At 35.1% G+C, this 27,537-nt stretch overlaps 4 protein-coding genes across 6 annotated transcripts; 3 read left to right on the forward strand and 1 right to left on the reverse strand.

The window, feature by feature from the left end:
* Positions 1-348: 348 nt before the first annotated feature.
* On the reverse strand, positions 349-2,411 carry LOC7477612 (piriformospora indica-insensitive protein 2). Its single transcript, XM_002307623.3, has one exon. It carries the CDS (start codon positions 2,161-2,163, stop codon positions 730-732), a length of 1,434 nt encoding a protein of 477 aa, XP_002307659.3. The 5' UTR covers positions 2,164-2,411; the 3' UTR covers positions 349-729.
* A 7,862-nt stretch (positions 2,412-10,273) lies between these two features.
* On the forward strand, positions 10,274-14,421 carry LOC7454360 (uncharacterized). Of its 3 annotated transcripts, none has more exons than XM_052453068.1 (3): positions 10,274-11,603; positions 13,114-13,213; positions 13,960-14,421. In XM_052453068.1, exons 1-2 carry the CDS (start codon positions 10,501-10,503, stop codon positions 13,208-13,210), a joined length of 1,200 nt encoding a protein of 399 aa, XP_052309028.1. In that variant the 5' UTR covers positions 10,274-10,500; the 3' UTR covers positions 13,211-13,213; positions 13,960-14,421. The 3 variants fall into 3 exon arrangements, 2 of the variants coding, with proteins under 2 accessions (XP_052309028.1, XP_024457824.1); XR_002982007.2 differs by lacking the exon at positions 13,114-13,213 and adding an exon at positions 13,657-13,834 and having other exon boundaries at positions 10,275-11,603; XM_024602056.2 differs by lacking the exon at positions 13,114-13,213 and having other exon boundaries at positions 10,277-11,603.
* A 1,236-nt stretch (positions 14,422-15,657) lies between these two features.
* On the forward strand, positions 15,658-17,609 carry LOC18099673 (uncharacterized). The gene is made up of 2 exons (XM_024601837.2): positions 15,658-17,053; positions 17,173-17,609. Exons 1-2 carry the CDS (start codon positions 15,658-15,660, stop codon positions 17,607-17,609), a joined length of 1,833 nt encoding a protein of 610 aa, XP_024457605.2.
* Positions 17,610-21,388: 3,779 nt separating this feature from the next.
* Positions 21,389-23,543, forward strand: LOC7477614 (zinc-finger homeodomain protein 5). The gene is made up of 2 exons (XM_002306835.4): positions 21,389-21,870; positions 22,078-23,543. The coding sequence occupies exon 2, from the start codon at positions 22,228-22,230 to the stop codon at positions 23,098-23,100; it is 873 nt and encodes a 290-aa protein (XP_002306871.2). The 5' UTR covers positions 21,389-21,870; positions 22,078-22,227; the 3' UTR covers positions 23,101-23,543.
* The last annotated feature ends 3,994 nt before the right edge of the window (positions 23,544-27,537 follow it).

Genomic DNA, 27,537 nt, shown 5'->3' on the forward strand with positions numbered 1-27,537 from the left:
ATCCTGGGGCCAAGCAATCCTACTCTACTAGGGATGATATCACAGCAGCATATATAACAGGAATCACCGGGGATGCTGGCTGCAGTGGAGGAGCACTAGTGCCACATTGCAGGAATGGAAGCCATTAAAAAGTGCTTATGTCCCTATCATTTCCAACGCACTTTAGCTGTTATGTTATCCCAGTCTTGTACAGAGAAGATTTGGCTTTGTCACCCCCAAGATTTCTGATAGATGCGAGTCTCAGCCACACAGTAAAATCACACATACCTCTCATTTGAGATTACAAACAGTAACATCTAGCAACCGCCAAAAACACATCTCTACCTTTCTAGTCTCTCCATAAAAGAATTCATTAAAAAAGGTTCAATATTTAATTAAATAAAAGAGTAAAGTAACAGCATATATGCTAGAAATCCAAGCAAAATTCATATTACTTGGACCAAATCCAAGAAAGTCAGAACAGAAATTAGGCCTCTCATGTAGCAAATGATCCTCAAATCCCAACATCCGAACTTGAGAGACCCAGAGTCCTCAAAAACTTGTATACACAGGTTGAAGAAGGTCAAACGATAAACAGCATACTAGTAGAGTGGAGTATCTGGCTTGTCACCAACAAGAGCCATAATTACATTCTTGCCCTAATCAGACCACTATTCTCAAGAAAGCCCTGTCCAATGTCAGTGTATAAACCTGTTCTGTCTGTTAGCACCTATTCTTCTCTGGGTCAAATTAACAGGATAAAAAGAACAGAAATCCAAATCCAAGCATCATCCGAGATGAAATCTGTGTTTGAGATGATGATGAGGAATCAAGAGAACCCTCTTGGACGAGTACAGGACTGGAAATATCTGATTTGTTGCACAGCTTCAGTTTCCCTAAACTGCCCTCAAATTTACCAAACCCTGAAAAATCACCACCATCAACACACAGCCCTGAGTTGCCCTTCAGCTTCAGCTTTTCAGCAACCTTGGAAGTAAAAGTAACTGGGATTTTACCACTCAAATTGTTGTTCTCCAAATTGATCTCATAACCACATTTCAAGAACCCCAACTCTTCAGGCACAGTCCCTTCAAGCTTGTTGTTATCAAGCCCTAAGTAACACAGGTTCCTCAAATGTACCCCCATAGAAGCTGGAATATTCCCAACCAAACCCATGTCAGAAAATCCTATTCCCGAAATACCCCCAAGTTTCTCCCATATTTCCGGTATATGCCCTCCTAGCAAATTTCCACTCAAATACACTTCCTTCAACCTGGGCATTTCGCCTAAAAACAAAGGCACTCCATAGTTACCGAAGCTGTTAAAACTCAGGTCTAAGAACTCCAGACTCTGTAAACTAACCAAGCTCTCTGGGATTTTACCAGAAAGCCGATTATGACTCAAATCAAGCTTCAAAAGCCGAGATAAATTACCCACAGACAAAGGGACATAACCGTCAAGATAATTTTGACTCAAATCAAGAACTCTCAATTTTTTCAACTTAGCTAGACTGAAAGGAACCCCTCCGCTTAACTGGTTTCTTGACACTGTAACCTCTTCCATGTTAACCAAAGAACCAACCCCATCTGGAATATTGCCATAAATACCATTTCCAGTCAAAACTAGCCTCCTTAAATTAGTAAAATTACCAATGATGCCACTTAGAGACCCAACCAGAGCTGGGTTCTCAATAAACACAAGCTCTTCAAGGTTAGCCCCAAAGCTCGAAGAAGAAACATCAGGCACCGAAACTGGCATCTCGGTGAAACACTTGTAAAAGAACAGCTTGCGTAGGAACTTAAAAGAAGTGAAGACAAGAGGGTTAATGGTGGAATTTGGAGAGCAAGGTGGGTTGGATGTGTAGTCAGAGACGAACCCGAAACTGAGTTCAGAAATGTGAGCCGTTTCGAGAGGAGGCTGGGTTGAAACGGAACCGTTTGGGGTGAGTGGTGGTTGTTCTTCGGTGAAGTACTCGCAAACGATGCCGTGTGGGGCGGAGAGGCAGAGGTCGTCAGGGAAGAGAGTGCGCCAAGGGATGGCTGAGTTGATGGAGTAAAGGACCTGAAAGAGGGAGTCCTGCTCGGCCGAGTCGAGGAGAGGTTGTTGGTGTGAAATGACAAGAGAGGACATGAGAGTTGTAAGGAAGAGAAGACCGAAGATGGGAAAGGAAGAGGATATAGCCATGTTTGAGTTGTGCAAAGGATGGGCTTATGGGAAGGGTTTTGATGAATGAGGAGAAGAGAGTGGGGACTAGGAGCTAGGATTAATATATCGGGCAAAGGACAGTGAGAGAGGTGCTGGCAGTGGTTGGTTAGGCTTGAGGGTCATGTCATGGTGAAATGGAATATATAGTAGAAACAGTTTTAGCTTTTTTGCTGGCTGGTTTTGGTTGCAGCCTTGCAGGGAGTAGGGAGGACTACTTTGTCTCTCTCGAAGACTATTCAAGCCCTAATTATGAACCGTTTATACTTTATTATATCTCATGTTAATTCCTCGGAAAAGGTATTCTTTTAATCATAGTCGAATTAATTTTTAACTACTATAATTATAATTATAATTATTAATCATGCCATATCTGAGATTTTCTTTGTTTTTTTTTTTTTTTTGGGGTTCTTAGAGTGTGAGGGGAATAGTTTTTAAACTCCGCCATTTCAAGGTTTGGATTTCTAGTTTTGACTTAGTTATCAGATTGGCCGAATCAATTTTTATTTTAAAAAAATTTAAAACAATATAGTTTTAGTAAAAAAATCAACGGGTTACAACTGGGTTTTTGACTGGGTTTTGCTGATTTAACCCGTCAGGTCAGCCGGGTCACACTGAATCATGAATTTTCTTATTTTTTCATCAACCCGACCCAGTTCCAGTTCGGGATGGCCCGCCAACCGGGACCGGGTTTTAAAATTATGGTAAGGGGATTAGGTTGTAGTTTAATTAGCTAACCATAGAATTTTCATGATCCAACCTTCCCATGAAATTTTAGTTATTTACTGTCCATGTATACAATTCAACGTAATCAAAAGGTTCGGAAACTTTAAGGTGTGATTGACCATTTTATGATCATTGAAATTAGTTATAGCAACCATTAACGTGGGCAACTACTTAAGCTTTGGAGTTTAATTTAAAATGAAATATTTTTTATTTTGAAAAGAATTAAAAAAAATCAAATTAAATTTTGGGTGTATTACATGTAAATCTATAATATTATCTAGATTTGATGGATTAATTTTAACTATATTTATTTTTAAAACCCGGCTCGAATTACATACGAGGCACACCTATTAAACCTTGATATATTTAATAACAATTATGTTCACTCATTTGATTTTTATCATTTTATTGTGTATTTGGGATGAAGATGTGGTTGAATTTTTTTTACAAAATCTATATGGAAAGTATATATTTTTTATTTTTAGAGATGTGATTTTTTAAAAGGTATTGTTTATATTTTAAATAAAGTTACACCTTTTAAAAAACCAAATCATTCCTCTAACCCAAACATTCTTTAATCAATTACTTGAAAATAATAGGGGCATTGTTGACTTTTGAAGAGTAGACTGATCAGTAGCCTTGCAATTCGCATGTAAAAACAGAAATGTCGGAATCAGAACCAAATTATCAGAGTTCAACGAACACACACACACGTTATTAACCAGTGCTCAAATAGCCTCTTAAACCTCGAACACATCCCTAGCATCTCACAAAAACCAACCATCACGGTCCAACTGGTCCCCGTTCACGCGTCCGAAACCTACCCAACTTTAACATCAATAGCCCAAAGGCTTATTTTCGTGTCAGTGACAGTAAAAAAAGCAACCGGCGTTGGCCGACAACAAAACCTCCGGACAAGGCAGCCGAGGAACCGACAAGGACGCGCCGCAGCCGCCGATTTACTGACTGCAGTGTCCCGTGAAAGGGAAGTTTAATCGATCAAATCGAGGCACTGTTAGGACTTGTGGCAGTGTATTAGTGGCTATTTCTATGACACGTCAAATAGGTACGGAAGATCATTTCCGGAAATGATAAAGCTTCGGAATACCAAACATTTCCCCAGTCACAGAGGGGATTCGGTTCAGACTGTGAGTGGGACCTTGTTTTACTATGGGCCCACAAGGAAACCCTTTTGTTTTCACTTTTTAACACTAAACAACCTTTTCTTTCTTTCTTTTTATCTTGCCCTTTTAACCTTCAGTTGCTCCTCGGGGAGGAAGCGGCTACAGATGCTCTGAGAGCAGAGAGGAAATGTCAATGTTTCTTCTTTTTCTTTTTTTTAACAAGGATGGCAAGGCTCCAACTCCCAAGTAACAAAAGAGAGAAGACATGGACTCCAGTCACTCGGACTTGATTTTTACTTGGAGCACTCTTATGAGTCTGCTGGGCTTTTTCACGCCTGAAAATAGATCGAGCTGTTCTTGGCGTGCCGTAACTTGCAAAACAAAATTCCTTGTGTGTTTGAGAATCCTTTAATAACTAAGCCAGTTTAGCGATGAAGTTTTATAGTTTAGAGAACTATAAGAAAATAGAAAAATGTATAAGCTTTTTTCTATCGTCGAGACTTGATTAATTTTCTCTTACATGTGTTGTAGGCTATAAAAATACTTCACTCGCCGACTTACCTGTGAAGACGAAGGAGTATAGCTTGTTTTTGTAGGATGGCACCGCTAGTGTAGATCGCCTTCATGATTTTAATTGTTAATCTTAGCTTTCTATACAAGTGGTTCATCGGGTGAAGAAATCTCATGGCTATTGTTTGTAAAATACGGCGTTTTGACTGGTCGCGGTAATGATCAACAAGAATGATTAGATATCGAATATTGATGTGTAAATGTGATGGCCGGTATTATTTTTTATTTAAAATTATATTAAAATAATATTTTTTATTTTTTTAAAAAATTATTTTTAACATCAACAAATCAAAACAATCTAAAAACATAAAAACAAATAATTTTAAATAAAAAAAATTAAATTTTAGAAGAACATGGTTTGAACCGCGTTTCCAAACAAACTTATCAAACTATATAATTGAAAATTATAAACAGACCAAGGCAGAGATTAAAAAAAATATACTTATAAATCAAAAAGTTTATGTATATATTTAATTAAATAAATTAAGAATTATTTTTGCCAATAAGTGCAAAAAAAATGTTAAATTATTTATTCGACTCGCTTTATCGCGGCTCGGATAATTTATTTTTCTAATACAAAATGATAGATATGTAGGTGTTGTTAACGTATTTTTTAAATAAAAAAAACTAACTATGGATTAAAAAGTTGATGCTTGCATATAATAAAATAAAATGATAATCATATGTATTAATAAATAAATAAATAAATAAAAAGTTGTTAGCACGACACCAAGTGCAGCATCCCAAGTTAGTTTTTAACGGAGTAGAAAAATAGAACAATATCACAAATATGTTTTACTGGATCATGATTTTCTTAACTGAGAAATATAAAGACATTGTTTATGCTAAACAAAATAAATCTTAAAATGAGAAAGAGTAGTTAATACCAATATAATTTTAAAATAAAAACATGGTCATTCCCATAAAAGTAGAAGATACATAAGTATGATATTTAACCTCATTATTTTTTAATGAAAACATTTTTTTTTATCTTAAATGTAACTTTTTCTTACCAAAAAAAATAATTTAAATTTTAAAATAAAGTTTATATGTGTAAAATATTAAAAAAAAATTGTAAATGAATTAGAATAATCTATTCAAAACATTAAATACATACAAAATAATTAAAAAAAAACCACTGTTTTTTTAAAATCTAAAAAAACAATCTAAAAAATAGAGAGAATGGATATTAATTTAAATATAAATTAGAAAAATATTTAAAAAATTACATATAAAAATCAATTAAAAAAACAAAAAGAAAGAGGCTAAGCATGTTAAGCCTGGGAAGTCAAGACCACGGGGCCGCATGCGGAGGCTTTAATTTTTTTATTTGAAAATGGAATAGATGACATGTCGTCCGCTCTAATTTTTTTAAAAATAAAATTAGACGACTTGTCGTCTACTTTCTCTTTATATTTTAGCCTTGGTGGTTATCAGAAAATCAAGGTTGATGGATTTTTTTTATCCCAGAAACCTATCTTCAATCTACTTTGACTCAAAAACACCTATAAAATACCTTCTACATATTGATAAACATATATATGACCTCAAATAATCCAAAAGTTGGTCTATAAATCCAAAATCAACTCAAAATCAGAAACCTCTTCAAAATCATATTTACCATTTTAAGCAATAAAAAAGCTAAAAAATACATAGGTGAGACTCCTCTTATTAAATGAAACTCATTAATAAAAATATCGATATTTTCATGGGCTAAATTGGCGTTGATCAATTCTCTCTATACTACTGAAATCCATGCAATTTTCTTTCTTCTTGGCTCTGCGGCTGCGGCTGCGTTTTATTGAAAACGCAGTTCGCAGTTGTTTGGTTAACAGAAAAATTGATTTACTGTTCACTGGGCCCCACTTAATTTCTGCATTAGAAACGCAGGAAAGGAAAAGCAGCCATTTCTTACCTTTTTTTCACTGTTCATGTTAATTGCACTGTTCATTGAACAGTGCATAGTGTACACTGTTCATGTGAACAGTGCAAAACAATTGCACTGTTCACTTAAAAATAGTGAACGGTGCAATTGTCTTGCACTGTTCACTTGCCTGCGTGAACCCTTTTTTTTATTATTTTTTAGTGTGTTATTTTTTTAACATTTGTTTTTTAAAAAAACTAGTTTATAGTGAATTTTATACTTGATAATATTTTATCTAATTTTATTACATGCTAAAAATATTATAAAAACTGTAGTTTTTGTCGGATGTATACGTAATGGAATTATAAATGGTTTCATGGAATAATAAAAAATATTTTATATAAAGTATGATTTATTTCATGATATAATAGCAATAGTTAAATCCGTAATATTTAAATTAAAAATCATCAGTATTAATATATTTTTTAAAATTTTTTTATAAATTTTAAAAACATTCTTAACCAAACACATTAAACTATTTTTTCTTCAACTTCAATTTCAACTACAGTTTTAACCAAACACCTATTTTTTCAAACCAACCTCAACTAAAAGTACTTTTTATAAAACAACTTTTTTCAAACCACAACCACAATAGCTACCGCAATATCAAACACACTCTTCAAACCAAGGACTGAAAAGTTAGAAAGCAAAGTTTTGTATTGCAATTAAAAACTTGAAATATTGGGAGACTGTAAAGTTATAAGTTAAAATCAAGTGGACCATGGTGAATTTCTCCTTGTTTTTTTAAAATGTCACTTTTTTCTCTGAATGGATTACACTTTGACCCCTTCTCTTTTGATTTTGTCTCTCCATGACAATTCTTGATAAATTAGTAATGAACTTCGGCATAAAAAGATGCAACTAAAAAAAAAAAATTTGAGGATTAAATTATAAAAAATTAACTAAAAAGATGCTATAGTGAAAAGATTGATTGTTTTAGAGTTTCTTATAATATAATTATAAGATAACGATGCATTTAAAGGAAAGGAGTGCCATTAACATTGAGGGGAATAGATCCCGTTTATTTTTGCGTTTTAAAAATATTTTTGAAAAAAATTAAAATTTGTTTTCTTTGTTTTAAGTTTTTTTTTTTGTGTTTTCAGATATTTTGATATTATGATGTCAAAAATAACTTTTTAAAAATAAAAATATTATTTTGATATATTTTTAAACAAAAAATATTTAAGAAAAAATGAAGAGCTAAATAATTATTTATATATATAAAAAAGATTGATCGCCATTCTTCCTCAAGCTATATATTTCTCTACTCCCATTCTATTCTCAGTTAAAGGCGTTATTTGCTCGCAACTTTTCCCAGCTCCTACTTTACAAATCTCTCGCCTCGACCATAGCTAAATAAAAAAGATAAAAATGTTTAATTGATTCTCACTCACATAACCAAAAACAAAAATTCATAAATTAAGCAAAAATATGGTAATATTAATATATATCCAACTCAATTCGACATGGATTGAATTTTGACAAATATTTAATTACAATTTCATAAACAATTAGTTTATTAAATAACCCATTAAAAGCTAATTTCAATGACCGAATATTCAGTTGGTAGCTAGCTAGATATGAAAATCTTCAAGTTTAACATGGATTTTTTTAATAAAAAATTCATATTTGATAAAAAATATAATATTTTAAAAATTATTAAAAGTATATAACGATACATAATCCTATCATGATATCTAGGAAATTATTCATATAAAAATTTAAATATGCGCAACATTGATCTGTAATTCTACAATATATATAAAAGAGACAGTGAGAGAAGCAAAACTTTGAATTCATTCAAACAGAAAAGATAAGAAAATTAATCTCACAATAAATTGATAAAAACAACTTGCATGATTCATAAATAAAAAGGATTAAATTGTTACTCTGCATGTTCTTAATTTTACATTGGTGAGTTTGAGATCAAAAAAAGATACAACATCTTGATAACAAATACCTGTTATAACATGTGTGTTTGAAATTATAATAATAGTTGTGATTTAAGATGTTTTTTTTATTTAAAAATGTATTAAAATTATTTTTTTATTTTTAAAAATTATTTTTTACACTAATATATCAAAACAAATCTAAAAATATAAAAAATTAATAATTTTTAATAAAATAAAATTTTAAAATTTAAAGAAACGTAGTTTCACGAAGTTCCAAAAGGAGCCCAAGGAGACAAGAAAACGTGGCGTCGCTTACTAGATAAGAGTCATGATTGTTGCTATATATATATATATATATAATTAAGGAGTTGACTGGGACACACAGATGGCGGATGCATGTGTTTGTCACTCTGAAAACAATGTAGGCTCTCAGACATGACCTTGTGAGATGATCGTTCCTATAAATCGCAACCCTTCTGGGCCAGGCGAGCACCTGGGTTGTCCAGTCTTGTAAGTACATGATCATATGCGTCGTTTTATAGTGGCTGGTTGAACTCAGTGATCCATGCGTCGTTTTATAGTGGCTGGTTGAACTCAGTGATCCACCATTGTTGATGCACTTTTTGTCGAAGGTCTTAATTAATCATCTGTTACCACTGAAGAAAACTGGGACGATCATATTCATCCATGGTGGCTTTATTGCACATGCATTCATAGTTCACGAGACGAGGAGTACGACTCTTCTCAGCAGCTGCGATTTCTGATTTTTTACTAGCTCTTTGAACCATGGTCTCGGTGCTTCTTCGAAATAGCAATTCATGCTTACAATTTTTATTTTTTACAGATTTTTTTAAGGAGTGTTTAGAGTACAACAGTATTTACTATTTAAAATGTTTTTTTTTTTTGAAAATATATTAAAATAATAATTTTTATTTTATTTTTTAAAAATCATTTTTGATATCAATATATTAAAATAATTTAAAAATATATAAAAAATTAATTTTAAATAAAAAAATTTAATTTTTTTAAAAATATAATTTCAACTCCATTCTCAAACATTGTCTAAAAGTTTGTTATGAATGGATTACGTACCCACTTATTCAAGAAGGTCCTAGTATTCAATTATATTCTATTAATTTTAATTTCTCTCTAAAAAATATAATTAATTAATTAACTTCCTGAAAAAAATCACGTCAAATATATACAATAAAATATAATAACTGTGGAATTATATCAAAAAAATAAATGTAATTTACTAAAATATTTTTTAAAATAATTCAATCCATAAAAAAAATTTAATTACGTTTTGTAAGAAAATAGTTTAACTCGCAGTACCTTTCCTCATGCCCTAGCAGTATTGTGTATGTAGTGGTAACATGTACAAAAAAGATAACGTTAGAGATTTTAAGTTATTTTTTAATTAATAATGATGTTAACAATAATAAATATTTTAGATTAGTTTTCAATTCTTGTATATATATAAATACTATATTCAATGAGTCTAAAGTTTTTCTCTAATTAGTTTATTCTCTCACAAATTATTACAAGTTACGACAATATATTAATGAATTATTGATTGTTAAAGGTATATTATAATAATATTAATAAAAATAAATTTAGTTTTTTTTAAAATCCTAAATGGATTTTATTTTTTTACCTTTTTATTGATAAAAAAGGATAAAGAACCAAAGGTGGACACACAAACGTAGAATCAAGTTAGGGTTGTCTTAGAACTTTCATGGGCTGCAATATGGGCTTTAAGGTGCCAGAAATTAAACAAACTTATCCAAGTCCACTGGGCCTAACATACGAAACTTCACGAGTCGTGGAAAGAGCGTGAGGATCACTGTAACTCAGAGACATCCACTTTCCTTCTCAGATGACACCAAAACGGAGTGCAGCGAAGACGTGAGTGAAGGAGTCAATCCTAAAATTTCCGCTACTCCACTTCAAACTCTTTCACCTTCCACAAAATAAAAATAACAAACACCTGGCTCTAAAACCACCACCACCACCACAACTACCGCCGCCCACCACTGACAGTGAGACAGTCAGCCCTAGCCCCCAATTTGACTGATCACTGATGGGCGAACAAACCAAAATCCAACCTCAATCACAACCAGTCCAATCAGAATCCCAGGCTCTCCCCCAAATCGAAGCCCAGGTCCAAACTCAATCACTGTCTCAGCCATTCAATACCCCCACCACCACCACCTCGGAATTAACCACTGTTCCACCACCAATCACATCTCCTCCCGCCAAAATCCCTTCCCGTCCTCGTAAAATCCGTAAAGTCTCACCCAATGCTGCTGCCACCACCGCTAACGACCCTAATTCTTCCCCAACCTCCACCACTACCACAACTGAAACACCCAAAAGCCCTGCCATCAAAACCCCAAGAACAAAAACGTCCCAACAGCTAGTAATCGCCACTCCGCGGATCGTGGCAAGATCTCTAACATGTGAAGGTGAGCTTGAATACGCAATTCACTATCTCCGTAACGCCGATCCACTCCTTGCTTCCTTAATTGACATCTACCAGCCTCCTAGCTTTGATACGTTCCCCACTCCTTTCCTTGCTCTCGCTCGCAGCATTCTTTACCAGCAACTTGCTTTTAAAGCAGGGTCTTCAATTTACACGCGCTTTATTTCGCTTTGTGGTGGAGAGGCTGGAGTTTTACCCGAAACAGTTCTTGCTTTGACTCCACAACAGTTGAGGCAATTTGGGGTTTCTGGGCGTAAAGCGAGTTACCTTCATGATCTAGCTAGAAAGTATCGAAATGGTATTTTATCGGATTCTGCGATTGTAAATATGGATGATAGATCGCTTTTTACAATGCTTACTATGGTAAATGGGATTGGTTCATGGTCAGTGCATATGTTCATGATTTTCTCGCTGCATAGACCGGATGTGCTGCCAATTAATGATCTTCAAGTGAGGAAAGGGGTGCAGTTGCTTTATAATTTGCCGGAGTTGCCACGCCCATCACAGATGGATCAGTTGTGTGAAAAATGGAGGCCGTATAGGTCGGTTGCGTCATGGTATCTTTGGAGATTACAAGAGTCAAAAGGGTCACCTTCCAGTGTGATAGCAGTGTCTACTAGTGGTAATTTGACACAGCAACAGCAGGAAGACCAGCAGCAGCCTCAGCTTATTGACCCAATAAACAGCATTCTCAATCTTGGGTATGTCCACGTTCAGTTTTGTTGCATGGCAAATTTGATTCATCTAACTTTCATGTTCTGCGTTGCTATTAGTTGTTCCCGTGCTTCTCTTCTCTTCTTTCTCGATGTGTTGTTTATTTTACCCAGTTGAAGTGCTTCAGTTCTATGTGTTTGTACTTCAAAACTTGCAATGCGGTTAGTTGTTCGGGGATATAGTTCCTTGCTAGATTTTACATCCACAAAACTGAAAGGGGTAGTTTGAGTTTTTAATTTTTAATCGCTGAAAGGGGGGGGGGGGGGTGGTCAAGTATGGGGTGGTTCTTGAAAGTTTCTGATCCGAGGCACGGGGATGTAGGGGGTGTGTCTTAGGGCTGTGATTCTGAACTTGAAACATTTGTTCCCTGGTATTTTCCAAAAGCTTTGCATCACAAGTTTTGTTGGACTTAAATTTTATGGAGAAAGGGATGGATAGACCAAAGTTGTTAAAATAGGGATCCTGACTGCACCGTGAACATGGGGGAGGGGTTTTGTTAGTATTGAATGTGGGATTATAAGATTATCTAAACTAGAGAAATAAACAATTAGTCTTATAGATACACTGCACATTAACATATCCTTAGTTTTAGCATTTAGGCCTAAATCATTGCGGGTAAACTTTATGCCTCCAGAAAATGGCTGTGCAAAATTACGTAAAATATGTAGCAAGGACTGAAACATAGAACAGTTTAGAAACTGAAGATGGAGTTGAATTAGTGGGAGACTAGGTGGAAAAGAAAGAGGGGCAATTAGTGGAAATAATAAATAGAGTATGCAGGGGGCTTACAATAGTTTGTTAAACACCCAGCAAAATATTTTATCTTCTGCGTTGGACATAGCACGTCAATCACAGATTAAACATTGATAAGAGAATGCAACTCTAACCTGCCAAACCTGTCTACTGTAATTAATAACTGTATCTGTCAGGCATGGACAATCAGTATCATGCCTATTATTTTTTGGCTTTAAGTATTATGAGATTGCCGAGATCTACAGTGTTCTCTTGTTAAGTTCGTATTGTAGCTCTCTAGTTGAAGTTGAAAGAAATATAATATTCAGTGATGTACCTGTCTAATATTACGGACAAAACATTTCAAGTGATATAGGTTTAACATAAAAATTCGTTTGGTTTCTTTCAAAATGGAAAGTTTGCTGTAGTGGAAACTAAAACGTAACACTTCCTCTTCACCATAGTTTTCATGTTTTACTTTGCTTTGTTTGCTATATCTCTAATGATGGCAATCCCCATTTAAAAAACTCAAGTTCTGCCCTGCTCTCGATGATATGCTCGAAAATGACTGTACTGTTATGGTTATATTTTGGGATTCTGCTTGTATTTTCCACCATTGATTTTCTATGCCTTGGAAAATGACTACTTTTGTGGTTACTGTAAAACCTGAGGCTTTAGTTCTTTCACATTCTAGATGTTATATTCAATGATCAGTGCCATGAATGCTATACTATTGATAAAGCTTGTGAATATCATTGTTGACATGAATGTTGTACTATTGATAAAGCTTGGGAATATCATTGTTTGCTCAAACCAATGCCAAAGTGTGTCTATCATTATATGCTTCCCAGTTTGTTCATGACAGGTTTGATTTTATTTTCAGAGCTGTTGTTAGACCTTGTGGCATTTGTAAGTTTGGAACCTGAGATTGAGAGTTGAGACTTCCTTTTCTTTATAAGTGGATCTATTTGAGGCATAGCAGAAAAGTTCACGCACCTAGTAATGGCATATAGTTATTTGCAGTCTAGTCAATAGTGTGGAATACAACATGTTCAAACATTCCTTGTTTTGGGATCTTGCCAGGGCAATACACTATTGTTCTCGCTTGCATTCCTTTGTGTTATTTTCTTAACTACCTTAAAAGATTAACCTCTTTAATTTATCTAGGCTTGAGTTTATTTTTACTCGGGTTTTTAGGTGTCCCTTTTCAGTTTTATTGCTAATGCTATAATTAAATTAGGTGATGCTTTCCATGCTTTATAGTTTCCTCTTGTTGAAAGTTTAAATTTCATGTTTTCCAAACTACAGAAGAGATGTTTCTGGTTGATTGATTTAATGGAATTGGAAAACTGATCTTACTGCCTGCTAGACTCCCTACCCAACTGTGATGAGATGGTCGATGGACTACTCTTGAATCACCTAATGTGGCGGGCACTCGATTTCACAAGGACCCAGGCTAGCTGGGATACAAACCGTGGTTGGCAGGGTCTGAATAATTTAATTTGCTGAGCAGAACAGAATACTACGTTATTTTGTAGAATTTAAATTGCTGTATTCGTGTTTCATATGGCTTTTTGGCATCTGTTCCTTTCTTTTGCCATCATGATTCAGGGCCTGTGCTTGGGGACAATGATTGGGACCTAGGATGAGGAGTTATTCTTCTATCCAGCAATCATTTGAGGTGCTTCCAGAGCTGTGCAATAAACGTAGACATCACTAATGAAAAGCCTGGACATCCAAGACATCAAGAGATATTTGTACTTGCCTCTTGCTTTGAAAAATAAATAACACTAGATGCGTGCGGTCAAGCTCTGTTGTCTTTGTAAAAGATTGGATTGACATCAGAACTTTCTTATAGGACATCGTAGGGTTAGAAGAGCTTTCAGTGTTTTTGCCTTTTTGACTGTGGCTGGCTATTTGTATCCTGGAAATACAATCAGAACCTTCATCTGTAGAGGCAATTGCTCTTATTAATAGACCACCACAATCTGACAATGTACATAGAAATCCTGGACAAAGTTTTATATGTCCAGGGTATTAAATGAATCAGATTGCAGAGGTGCATCAGCTAAATTGCCCACAGGAGCTATCAGAGCGTTTTCAAAGACTCCTAGAACACAATCCTTCTCTCCTGCGCAGGTTTTGCTGAAGGTTGATAATGTCAGCGAGGCTCTAATCTGTCATAGACAAGTCACCCCGTTGCCCAAAATTTCCTTCTCCTACCATCTGGATCTATACCGTCTCTGATGGAGACAAGAATTTTTTTTATTAAGGCATTGTTTGTTAAAAAGAAGATTATTTTTCATTGTTTATCAGGATCATGCAAAATGATTTCCTGGAAAGTATAATAAAAGTAGAAAATTATTTGTATCTATCACATAAAAAATAAAAAATATATTTTTATTTATTTAAAATTATTTTTTCAAGCGAGTGTCAAAGATGTCGGAGAAACATAAACTGCCAGACCAGGAACAAAGGCCGTTAATTGTTACATTGGAAGATAACATCTGCAGCCAACCAGGCAACGAAAGGATTTTAGCTTGCCTGAGAGAAGAAAGACCGTTAGTAAACTGTGCATCAAAAACAAATATATTGTCATTTACTTATGTAGGCATGAATCAAATCAGACTCTTTCCACGAGAATTTCTTGTAATAATCGACAACAAAACCTGATAACGTTATCCAAACGAATATATTGTTTTTTTTTTAAATAATTCCATGCCGTACTAATTAACATAAGTAGATTATTATTACAATTCGCCAACTAATTTTTTATTTTCTTTATTCTTAGTGAAGGAATATTCGCCTAACTTATTAGTATCTCATACAATTCTTTTCACACATTTAAAGTCTTAAACTTCCCATTGCGAGAAGAATTTGTCTCTACCCTGACATGGCTGTAAAACTCGGATTGACGGTTGTTGGGCCTTTGATTCATTTGTTTGTCGATCCTTCTTCGGAAGTTTGCTTTTGTATCTTCGAAGTTGTTTTCTGGCAGCATGGCATAAACAATTAAACATGAGGACAGGACCAAAGACGGCTAACAGATGCTGGGATTTGCCACCGCATCTCTGCATGGAGGATAGTAAACAATATATAGACATGGAAAAAGGGACTTACAATGCATGATAGCACAGCAAGTAGGGATATTCTCGACGAATATCTGCTACATTTTGCATCTTGTTCTAGTTTTCTTCAATGGCAAAAAGATTGCCCATCTTTATCCTCTTATTAAATTCACTTATTCTTATTATAAAATAGCCCAAGAAAGTTGTTGCTCATCACAACATACACACTTGAAAAAACAACATGAACTACGAGAATTATGACCCTTCTTTCCCTGATCAACCTGTGGTCGATCTCTACCTCCCAGTATGGGCTAACCTACCATCCTTTCGGTCCAAGCCAGCCTTCATTTGGGCTGAAGACGGCTCAAATGGTGCAACCAAGAATTCAACCATCACTTATGCTCAGCTCAATGAATCAGTTCACTCAATTTCTACCCAGTTACTGACTCAATTACAAAGAGGTGACACTGTCGTGATTTTATGCTCACCTGGGTTAGAGCTTGTTGAGATCATCTTTGGGTGCCAAAGAGCTGGCCTTTTGTGCATCCCTGTGTTCCCACCAGACTCTTCTTTCACTAAAGAAAACTATCACCATCTTGTTAGAGTTCTGTCCCAGACAAAGCCCAAAGCTGCCATAGCGCACCATGATTACATTGCCAGAGTTCAACACTACATCTCCTTGTCCTCTGACAATCATAAGCTTGCCGAGATGTTGCAAAAGCTCACCTGGATCTCTACTTCTGATATCAAAGACAAGAAAGTGAGTTCAAATATGGGCTCATTGCCTTATAATGGCTGTAGACCAAATGAAATGTACTTAATCCAATACACTTCAGGTGCTACAGGGATTCCAAAACCTGTGCTGGTAACAGCAGGAGCAGCTGCTCACAATGTGAGAGTAGCCAGGAAAGCCTACGATCTCTATCCAAACAGTGTTATTGTCTCTTGGTTGCCTCAGTACCATGACTGTGGCCTGCAGTTTTTGTTATTGACTATCATATCTGGTGCAACAAGTGTGCTAACATCACCTGGCGCCTTTGTGAACCGGCCTGGGCTATGGCTTGAGCTGATTTCAAAGTTCCAAGCTACTTGCACTCCAGTTCCATCATTCTCAATACCACTTGTTATAAAGCGTGGTGGGGTTGATAAAGGAACTCAGCCTATAAGTTTATGGAGTTTGAAAAACTTAATCATCATCAATGAGCCTATTTACAAAGCATCGGTTGACAGGTTCGTCGAAATGTTTAAGCCTTTTGGGCTAAACCCATCATGCATTTCTCCATCTTATGGCTTGGCAGAAAACGGCACCTTTGTTTCAACAGCATGGAGAGGCAACTGCAGCAATGCTGCTAGCTTTCGACACATCCCGTCACACAACAAGCTCTTGCCATGTGCAAGGCTTGCTTCTCAACGTGAAGAAGAAGAGGACATGGACATTATAGTTGTAGACGAAGAAACTTGTGAGCTTGTTGTGGATGGAACGGAAGGTGAGATTTGGGTCTCATCTCCAAGCAACTGCTCAGGTTACCTTGGCCACCCATCTTTAACTCGAGAGATATTTCAAGCAAGACCAAGGAACAAGGTGAGCCGGTGCTTTGTCCGCACAGGCGATAGAGGAATCATCAAGGAGAAGAAAGGTTTCTCTATGTGACCGGTCGGTGTTCAGATGTTATCAAACTCCCAAACAATCAAGAAATACACCCTCATTTTATAGAGACAGCTGCTCAGAATAGTTGTCAAAAGTTTCTCAGAGGAGGTTGCCTCGCTGCATTTGAGATGTCAAGCACTATAGTTCTTGTTGCAGAGATTCAAAGACACGAAAAGGATGTTAAGGTATTGAAACGAATCTGTGAGTGGGCAAAGCAAGCTGTTCTGAAGGAAGAGAAAGTTGAAATTGGCTTGATGGTTCTAGTTAAGAGTGGATGTGTTCCGAAAACAACTTCAGGGAAGATTCAAAGATGGGCTGCCAAAGATATGCTGATTAGAGGCAAAATGAGCGTGGTAATGGAGATGCAGTTCGAGGATAACAATGAAAGATTCTTGCCATCGTACGAGGCAATAGGTAAAGCAAATAAAGAGATCAGATGTCAAGGGGGAAACAGAACAAGTACTGTTGCTGAAGATAGAGATCAAGAAATCTCCCTAGCATTTTCAAGCACTCCAAGGCGTCCCCCAATGCTTTCTCTTCTGTGAGAAAAATTTATTGTGGTTGCTTATCTTTGAATAAGCTAGCGAGTTAACGCTAAATCTTTCGTTTAACCAGATTCCGAAGCAATTTGTTTTTCAAGTCACCATGACTTGTTGTGGATTCATCAATGCTTTATTAAAAAAAGCGTCTGCAATGGTGGAGCTACATTATATCACATAAACTGAGAATTTAAAAAGATTTTCCCAGGAAAAAAGTATGAGAATTTTGGTTTGGGCTTTTAGGTTTGGTTTAGAGTAAAAATGATCGCGGCTCCAGGTCTGGTAAGGCCCTTTTCTTTCCTGCTTGCTTCGAGCGTGTCCATTCACCCAGGCCCATAAGCGACGACAGTAGCTATTATCAAGAGTAGATCGCATAGTTGTCAAACGTGGTTGTGATCCGAAAAAAGGTGGCTCATGATTTATTGAATCAACTGAAAAATCATCAAAAATGTTTTTTTTTTAATTTCTTGTTGTTGACCCCATCAAATTAATCAAATTTTACTAGGTTAATGTTTTTTAAAAAAACAATTATTTTTGCCGACTTATTTGGATTTAAATCGGATTTAATTAGATAAATAGGGTAATTAAAAAACCCAAATTTCAACAAATTAATACTCTTTTTTTTTTTGCTCGAATCAAATTTTAATTCTTAAATTTTCCAGTAAAAGCTTTTTTTTATATAACGAATCTAGAAATAAATGGCTTAACCAAGACATGACCTAATTAACCAATCACTTCACAAAATAGTATTTTCAAATAATCTTTGGTGACCAAATTCAACTACAAGAACTACGTGCAAGGATCATTTTCTTCTCTATAGCTTGATTTTATAAACAAATGTAATCCAAAATCGAATCAGTGATACTTATATCATGTATAGTTTTACTTGAAATCGGTAAAACTTCATCAAATTAGTCCATCAATCTACAAGCACATTTAATGACTTCTAGTGAACCTAGCTAGCTCTAACATACTATTCCAGGCCTCCATCGGTTCCATGCCCAGGATTCTGCATCCCCGGGAGGAGCAGCTCGATCCATTAGTCCGCCTCTAGCTCCCCGAACCCACCCGACAGCTGGTTGTCACAACGCAGAATATAATACCAGTGAACGAAAAAGTAACACAGATCAAGATAAAATCTGAACATTTCGAAGAGATTTTATTTCCTTGCAGAATATGACACGAATTGTTGAATGTATCATTCACGGTTGCCACTGAGTGATCCCTGGAAATGAACTCTGTTTACGAAAAATTGAACTACAAATAATGTAATTAAGAATCTTATAAAGAATTAATTAAATCCTAACTCCGAGCAAACACAGACGGCATGCTTAATACATGCAAGCAAGATGAAAAGCGATGGACATATAAGAACTTGTTTTGGGAAGGGAAACAAGGGCATCGTTTTACTTGGAATATTTTCTTAATGTATCAAGAAAGATATTGGTGAATATATATAAAAATATACCTAATCTCTCAATAGATGGTAGAATTAATTGCTTTGATCTTTGGATATCAGAGTTATTTTGATATTCAGAATATATAGTTTAATCTATACACCTAAAGGCAATGACTAGATTTAGTAAAAGCTAATTTCAACTTCAACCGCAATTCCAAACCAACGTTTCCGTTTATGGTTGAAGTGTGAGAGAAAAAATCAAATCTTGAGTAGAAAATCACACTTCTGGGTGTTTGATAATCCTCTTAAACACATGGTTTTGGTAAGAGAATACATTCAAACCATGATTTTGAAAAAAAATAAACTAAAATTTCATGTTTTTTCCCTTCCAAAATCATGGGTTAGATGCAAATCATGAATTTGAATGCAAGCGATAGCCTTATTATAGCAAAGGAATCACGCCCTCGATGGGGTTATAGAAAAGAAATAAGAGCCCAACCTTAGACTTCTTTATATTTATCTACTTGTTGATATGCTTACTTCTTTCGACCAAGAATTTCTCACACCGTATATCGAACCTTAAACCACTTGTCTTGAAGTATACATTTTCTAAATCAGGCACGGGACAAGTTCAATCTCGGATCCATGTTTTGTTTGAAAGCTTTTACTCATCGATAAACACATTAACAAATCACTCTCGTAGTCGGTGAGACATTGCTAGTGGAAGGAGCACCATGATCACAGCATTAATGAACTGCCACAAGTACTGTGGTGGGCAAAAGTATCTGAGTGTGTGATGCTTTAGCCTGCCACACCCCAAATCTTGAATGCTGCAATGCGCATGCCAAATTAAGCTGCCTAAGCTAAAATGTCGAGAGATATTGAGATTAAAGCTCTCTAAATGGAATAGATGAAAAAAAAATTAAAAATTCTCCTATGTTCCCAAGAGTTTCATACCGGATGTAATATTCAAACTTCGAAATTGCAGTGGAGATTAACAGGACTAAGGCCTAGAACGAACATGTGCTATGCATCTGAAGAAAGAAAGAAAGAGGCGGGAAGAAAAGATTCCGAGTCGGATCATGCTACTCGTAATAATAAAAAAATGTATAAAGCTCCTGGCTCCTGACTCTAGCTTTCGGGATTCTATTGGTGGAAGCTGTATTGCAACAAAAAATGAACATGAACAGGTAGAGAGGGCTATGTAGCAAGCAAATAGGCAAGTACCAAAGCAAAAGATGTTGAAAGAGAGGGACAAATTAAGCCATCGATTGCATCACAGAAAGGTAAAGACATTGCTTGGGGCAAGCGTGGTGTTGCAGGGAGAGGCTTGCGATTCAAAAACAGAATGCCTACCTTAGCCATTGGTCATGCTTGAGAGTTGAGATTGAGAGAATCATTCTGCTCTACATTACACGACAACACCATTACTGTGGACCGTTCCCATGCAGGTTTTTTTCACTTTTACCCCCCCCTCCTTCTCTCATTTAATGCAGCTCTTTCCCTCTTAATTTGTATAAAAATTACCGTTAAACTTTAAGCAGTTATATAACAGAATCTTTAGTTATTCTTGGGCAATCTTAAATATATTATCCATGTCCAAACTATAACATTTACAGAAATTTTATTTCAAATAGCTTCCTTAATTAGATGCTCCAAATCCAAGTAAGCGTGTGTATGATATTATGATAACTTTTGTGGTTGGCAGAATGAAAAAAAAGTTTAAGAAAAATTATAAATAGTGGTTGTTTTTGTAACTAAGGGATAGGCATTTGTTTTTGTGTTGTAAAAATATATTTAGCTTAAAAAATATTAAATTTGATTTTTTTTAATGTTTTTCTATGACTTTGATATTGTGATTTTAGAATTAGATAATTGTTTATTTTTTTGTAAAAATATTTTAAATATAAATTATATCCAATCATATATATTTAATAAAATTAAATATTTATACACGTTTGCTAGCTTGTCAAATTGCAAGTGTTGATCAATATTATGTCTATAATAATGATTTTAAAAAAAATATTTATATATATTTTTAAATAAAAAATACTTTTAAAAAATACCATTTATTGCGGTAACAAATACACATTAAGATTTCAAAAGAGAATTTCCAAGAAGACCATATAAAATTGTAGTTTACATTAACTAAATATTTTTAAGAATATAATAAAAATAAAATACAATTTCAACCGGGGATATATATATAATAACACAAACCCTAACACTGTAACAAAATATAGAGCTAGCCTGTAAAAGTATGAGTTTGATCATGAAACTAATTACAGGGTGATGCAATGTCAAGGGTGGTTTTCGACTAAAAAGCACAGTGGCGAATATATATAAAGCTAGCTAGGTCGCATAAAGGGCGAGGAAGGAATACACCGTATGCATCTGTTTGGTTATTTAGGGGGTCAGGCTGGGCTAAAGATAAGAAATGGAAAGGGAGGCAATAATGAAGGGGTGAAGTGGGACCCAGTGTGGCAGGGCGTGGGAGAGGGATGAACATGACGTTGTCGGTTGTTTTGTGCAGAGAAAGGGAGGGCTCTTAATCTCATCACCATCTCCTCACAAAGTTTATCTACCCTCTGGCTTCATCACAAGCAACCAAGCTGTCTCTTGTTGGATATGTAGTTGGCCTGTTGGAAGCCCAGAAGCACAGTCCTTGCTCGCTTAAAAACACCACACAAACCCTCTCTCTTTTACATCTTTCCCCAGCTAATTCTTTTGTGGTTTCTGCATACTTGAAGACATTAGCTAGAGAGAGAGAGAGAGAGAGATGTTAAAGACTTGATGATGGTAATAAAGCCTGTGGTGCTGGTACTGCGCGCTAGCTGTTGGCTCTCTCTCTCTCTCTCTCCTGAAACTGTGAGTTTTGTCCCATTTAACGTTCAATTTCCTTTTTGTTCTTAAGGTCTTCTTTCTTCGTTTTATTGCCTCTCTTCCATCTTATCTTTTGGAACAACTGAGGATGGAGCAAGTTCTTGAATTTAGCTTAGGGCGTTTCGTACGTATTTAAGCTGCTAGTATACTATGATTTTTGTTTTTGAAATGCTTCTTCTCCTTTACTGTTAGGCATAAAATCTTGGAGGGCTCCAAGATTCGAAGTTCCAATAATATTGTCATATCAAAAAAAAATCCGAAAGCTTAAGATTTTCTTTTCAAAAAACAAAAAAGATTATATATAGTGCTGCGTTTAAGAAAGCTAGGCGTGGTGCAAAAATCATGGAGATAAGAGGTCTAGAAAATGATATAAGAACGTCAGTCCCTTCAAGTTACAGTCATCAATCGTCAGGGCTAGAAGGAAGAAATGGGAACCACAATGGCACCACTGTCCTTACTTACACTCAAACCCTAGATCACCAACGCCAACCCTCAAGATCTCCAAACCCAGATCGACTTGCAATCATCTCAAGCGGACCCAACTCCAAAACATCTAATACAAGGTACCGCGAATGTCTCAGAAACCACGCGGCCAACGTAGGCGGCAGTGTTTATGATGGCTGTGGTGAGTTCATGCCAGGGGGAGAAGAAGGAAGTTTAGAGGCGCTAAAATGTGCTGCTTGTGAGTGCCACCGCAACTTTCACCGCAGAGAAATCGATGGGGAGACTCAATTCAGTCCTGGTTCAAGAAGAAGTGCTACCATGGTTCATAGTCTTCAGTTGCCACCACCATTGCCTTCTCCAGCTGTACTGCATCACCACCACCACCACCACCAAAGATATTCTATGGGGTTGCACACCAGTCCTAACACTGCAAATATGGTTCAACCCATGAGTGTGGCTTTTGGTGGTGTTAGTGGAGGAACTGAATCTTCAAGTGAGGATCTCAATCCTTTCCAGTCTAATGCAGATGGAGTGCCTCCTCCTCCACCTTATGTTATGTCAAAGAAGAGATTTAGAACAAAATTCACACCGGAACAGAAAGATAAGATGATGGAGTTTGCAGATAAAGTTGGGTGGAGGATTAATAAACAAGATGATGAGGAAGTGCAGAAGTTTTGTGCTGAAGTTGGTGTGAGGAGACAGGTTTTCAAGGTTTGGATGCATAATAACAAGAATTTGAAGAAGCAGCCACAGCCAACAAGTTCCACTTGACGAGAACGAGAACCCATGATTTTTTCCTTGAACATCATTAATCGCTTCAGGTGATAAGGGGTCCATGACTGCTATAAATGTGAAAAGCCTTGGCTGGTAGCTAGCTAGTTGTGTAGGAAGGAGAGGTCTATGAACAAAAAAAAAAAACAGGAAGGAGGTGGTTTAGCAGGATTATTGAATATGGGAATTAAGGTCTTTGTCTTTGATCAGAAATTTGTAAGATTCTCATGTTATCTTAATTTCTGCAATCTTCCTTTTTCTCAGTGCCAATGTTCTTAGAACCTAGCTAGGAAAGCTAGCTTCCATTGTTTTCCCATTGGAGTTATTATGTTGGGCCGGATCGATCGTCACATATCTTTCATTTCCAAAGTTACTCAATTACTTTCCCCGTTATTATTATCAGAGAAGGGAAACGAAGTAAGAGATTGTTTCCTTGTTCTTCATTGTGCTCGATTCTGTTCAAGTCTTAACACAATCATACGAGGAACATGTGCATGAATCCTAATTGATATAATGGCAGCCATATGGGCCATGTTAGGCTTGATGTCATATCTGTCTATATCCCTAACTTAGCCTGTATTTGAACCCAAAGAATAGTAGGGCTGGGCCATGTTTAATTCCATCCTCATCCATCATTTAATAATCGATTGGCCGCCGTTATAAATACAGTGGGGACATGTTTTGAATTTCGAAAGTATAAAGAATTATTTTAAAAATAATTTTTATTATTTTTTATTCAAATACATTTCTATTCTTTTTATATTTATTCATACTCTCTTACAACACTAATCAAACGTAAATTTAATTATTGATAAAAAAAACAAGTAATCTGTTGAGTTTCTCATGAAATATAATTGAATTTGAGGTGAATAAATGTCAAGATAAAATCGAAAGCAAAGTCAATGGATTTATCCTCTTTTGTCACGTGTCTGTTTGGGAACGCGGTGCAAACCGTGTTTTTAAAAAAATTAATTTTTTTGGTATGTTTTGGATCGTTTTGACGTGCTGATTTCAAAAATAATTTTTTAAAAATAAAAAAACATCATTTTGATATATTTCGACACGAAAAATTATTTGAAAAGCAACAGTAATCACACTTCCAAACACCCTTTTATTTTTATTGTAAAACAGTATGATTAGACATTATACTTTTAAAAACATATTTTATACTACAGTACCAAACACAAACTCAAAAACCTTTTGTTTTTGTATTTTAAAAATATTTTTGAAAAAAATTAAAAAAATTATATTTTCTTTACTTTAAATTAACTTTTTTATATTTTCATTAATGTAAATAAAAAAATATTATTTCAATATTTTTTAAAACAAAAATTTATTTAAAAAACAACTATTATTATATCATATTTTATAAAAAATAATTGCTGTTCACCTGTTGCGAGGGTGTAATGGTCAAGTTCATCACCGTGGTCTGGAGGCTTTTTCCTGCCCAAGTCGCATTCTATAGACTGTTTTTGCATATGCAACAGGAGAAGCACAATAATTAATATTATTTATATGGTATCAATTCATGAACAAGGGTAGCATTTATGTACAGTATGGCATTTATTCCCCGACTTCATATCATTCAGCATCTACCAAAACTCATAAATTATTACAGAATATGGCGGTTCAATTATTACATAAAATTTTCACACATCGATAAATTTGTCAAAAATATTTTGTAAATTAGATATCATTAATTATTTTATTTTGAATTGATGGAGAATCAAGTATATATATATATATATATATTTTATTTATTTTTTATAAAATTATCACAATCTCATGATCCAAATTATAGATTTTATATATTAGTATGGATTGACTCTCGTCGATTCAATATGTTACCATTTTAATATTTTTTTAAAAAATATTATTTTAATTTTTTTTTATCAAACTATGTTTTTTTTCACAGTTATCCAATTTATATTTAGATTTATCAAGTTAACTAGATCATATTAAATCAATATTTTTCATTTCCTGCTAAAAAACACGGCATTAATGCATGGATATTTTTAAAAAAAAATTATTCCGACTCAGGTAACACAAGTAAATGATTATATTCAAATATAAATGAGTACAATTCATGCTCATGCAAAGAAAGTGTAAGAAATCATTCAAGAATAAAGGCTACCTTATAAATTTTTTATTTTATAATTAAAGATACTTCCATGCATGTATTGAAACTAATTAATTTATAATCTTCTTCCCACAAATTCATGCCTAAATTGATGACAAACCCATTCTAAATCCTTCTGCTGGGTTAATCTGAAAATTAATCTGTATTATACAAAACCAGGCCAATGGACCTTTCTTTTAAAAAAAGAAGGAAACAAAAACAAAAGAAAGAAAAACCCAACCAAGACTGAGCTGTCTTTCGAACCAAGTTTAAGCCTGTTAAATCAATCACCCTTCACCCCCAATAAACCTTAACAAAAACTCTCTATTTTGATTCAAACAAACTTCAGTCTCACTCACACATATCCATCTTCACTTCATGGACCCTACACGGCACCCTCCCTAAATCCCATAAATCACATCTCTCTCCTTAAATCCTACGGCCCAGCTGGCCTACAGCCTCGTCCCCTTCACTCAATCTCCAACCCTTCAAGATCAAAATGCTCGATCTTGAAATGGGTAAACACTAAGCGTTTTCGTCGACGTCTACGAACTCAGCTTGTTAACGATTCGAATCGGACATGTCAACTGCGCGGATTCGATTGCCTGTGTTGCGGTCAATGATGTGTTTGTGATGCGTGCGTGGGGTGAGAATCTGGGCCGATGAGAAGGTTCTGACGTTCTCGGACGGTGGAGGAGAGCTGTGTGGGGGCCGTGGGAGTGTCTGGTGAGTTGCATGAGGGATGCGTGGTGGGTTTGTTTTGTTTGGGATGGGTGTACGATCCAGCAGGTTTAGCTCGAATGCTTTTAAATTTTAATGCTGTGATCCTAACGTTAAATTTAACCACGAAGAAACTAATTTGTTTTTTTTTAATTACACCCGTGGTCCCTCTACTTTAAGAGTTTGATTAATTGCCTCAATCCACTACTAATTTGATCGATAGTGTCCTTTTACAATGAGGATCCCGTTTAGAAACGCAGCTGCTGTAGCACCCTTCCATATTAATTTGTTTTCGTGTATTTAAAAAGTATTTTTTAAATTTTTTTATTTTTTAATATTTTTATATTGTTTTGATATTTTTAATTTGAAAATAGTTGAAATTCTGTTTGGCATTGCAGTGTGTTTTTGGAATTTTTTTAATTTCAAATTAATTTATTTTTTTATATTTTTGGATTAATGTTCTAATATTAAAAATAAATTTTAAAAAATAAGAATAAAATATTATTCTAATATATTTATAAATAAAAAATATTTTAAAAAATAATATCTACTACACTTAAAATAAAAAAAATAAAAAAGCTCTCAAATTGCAACCACACCCACGTTCTAAACAGCAGCGTTTAAAAATATTTTAAGTTTTGAAGATTAATGTCGTATATTTGAGTTTTGTTCCAATTACGAAGTCATGAGATGAATCATGAAGCATTCTCGAAGTAATATTTCTTCATTCGTCTTCTTGTAGTTTTTAATAATTTTTCATAAAGAAATTAAATTCAGAGGTAAACATTAAATAATGATGGCATATTGCTATGTTATTAAAGAAGCTTGCGATGATTTCTCTACAAAAGAGTAATTTTTATTCATACAAGCAATTTACATCTCGATGGCTTTGCATCTACCGTATACACCTGGAGATTTCCGAAGAAACCTTCCTCTACAGTCTGCAAAAGGGAACCGATAATATCTTGATCTTCCCTTTCCAAAATGAAATACAATAAATTAATATGTAATATGAACAGGTCGTCTGGTTTGGTGTTTATCCGAGTCTCATGGCACGAAGGCCTGCTGCTATGGGTGCCGGTGCCTGTCCCTGTCCTGCTGCTGCTTTTGGTTGATGATTTCCCGAAATTAAACCCGTATTCCTGAGATTAAACGCCAGACCAATTAATTCCTGTTGAAGAAACTTTCTTCACCTGGATTAATATATGATCAAGAAACCTAAAACCTGTATTTAGTTGATGTGATATGGAAATCTTTCTTCGCGTATATTTCATTTATTTACAAACAACTTACTGCGTCATGTGTAAACCAGCTAGTCCATGACAGATAGGGCCTCCTTGGCGCCCTCCATTTTATTTCCCAAGGAGTTTGACATGCTTTCCATTTTGTTCAATTTTTTCATGTGTAAACCTAAAACACTTGACTTTAATTGGATTGTTCAATTTTTTCTGTATAATGTTCAATATTTGATCATGCGTTCTCTCTGTTCGGCAGAGTTGGTGTATTTACGGGAAAAAAATATTTTCATGGTCTTTTGACAAAACAAAGGTAATAATACTATGGAGAGGAAACCAGTTTATTAGCACCCGAACCAGATT

The sequence above is a fragment of the Populus trichocarpa genome, chromosome 5 (assembly GCF_000002775.5).
Source record: "Populus trichocarpa isolate Nisqually-1 chromosome 5, P.trichocarpa_v4.1, whole genome shotgun sequence".
Lineage (NCBI taxonomy): Eukaryota > Viridiplantae > Streptophyta > Magnoliopsida > Malpighiales > Salicaceae > Populus > Populus trichocarpa.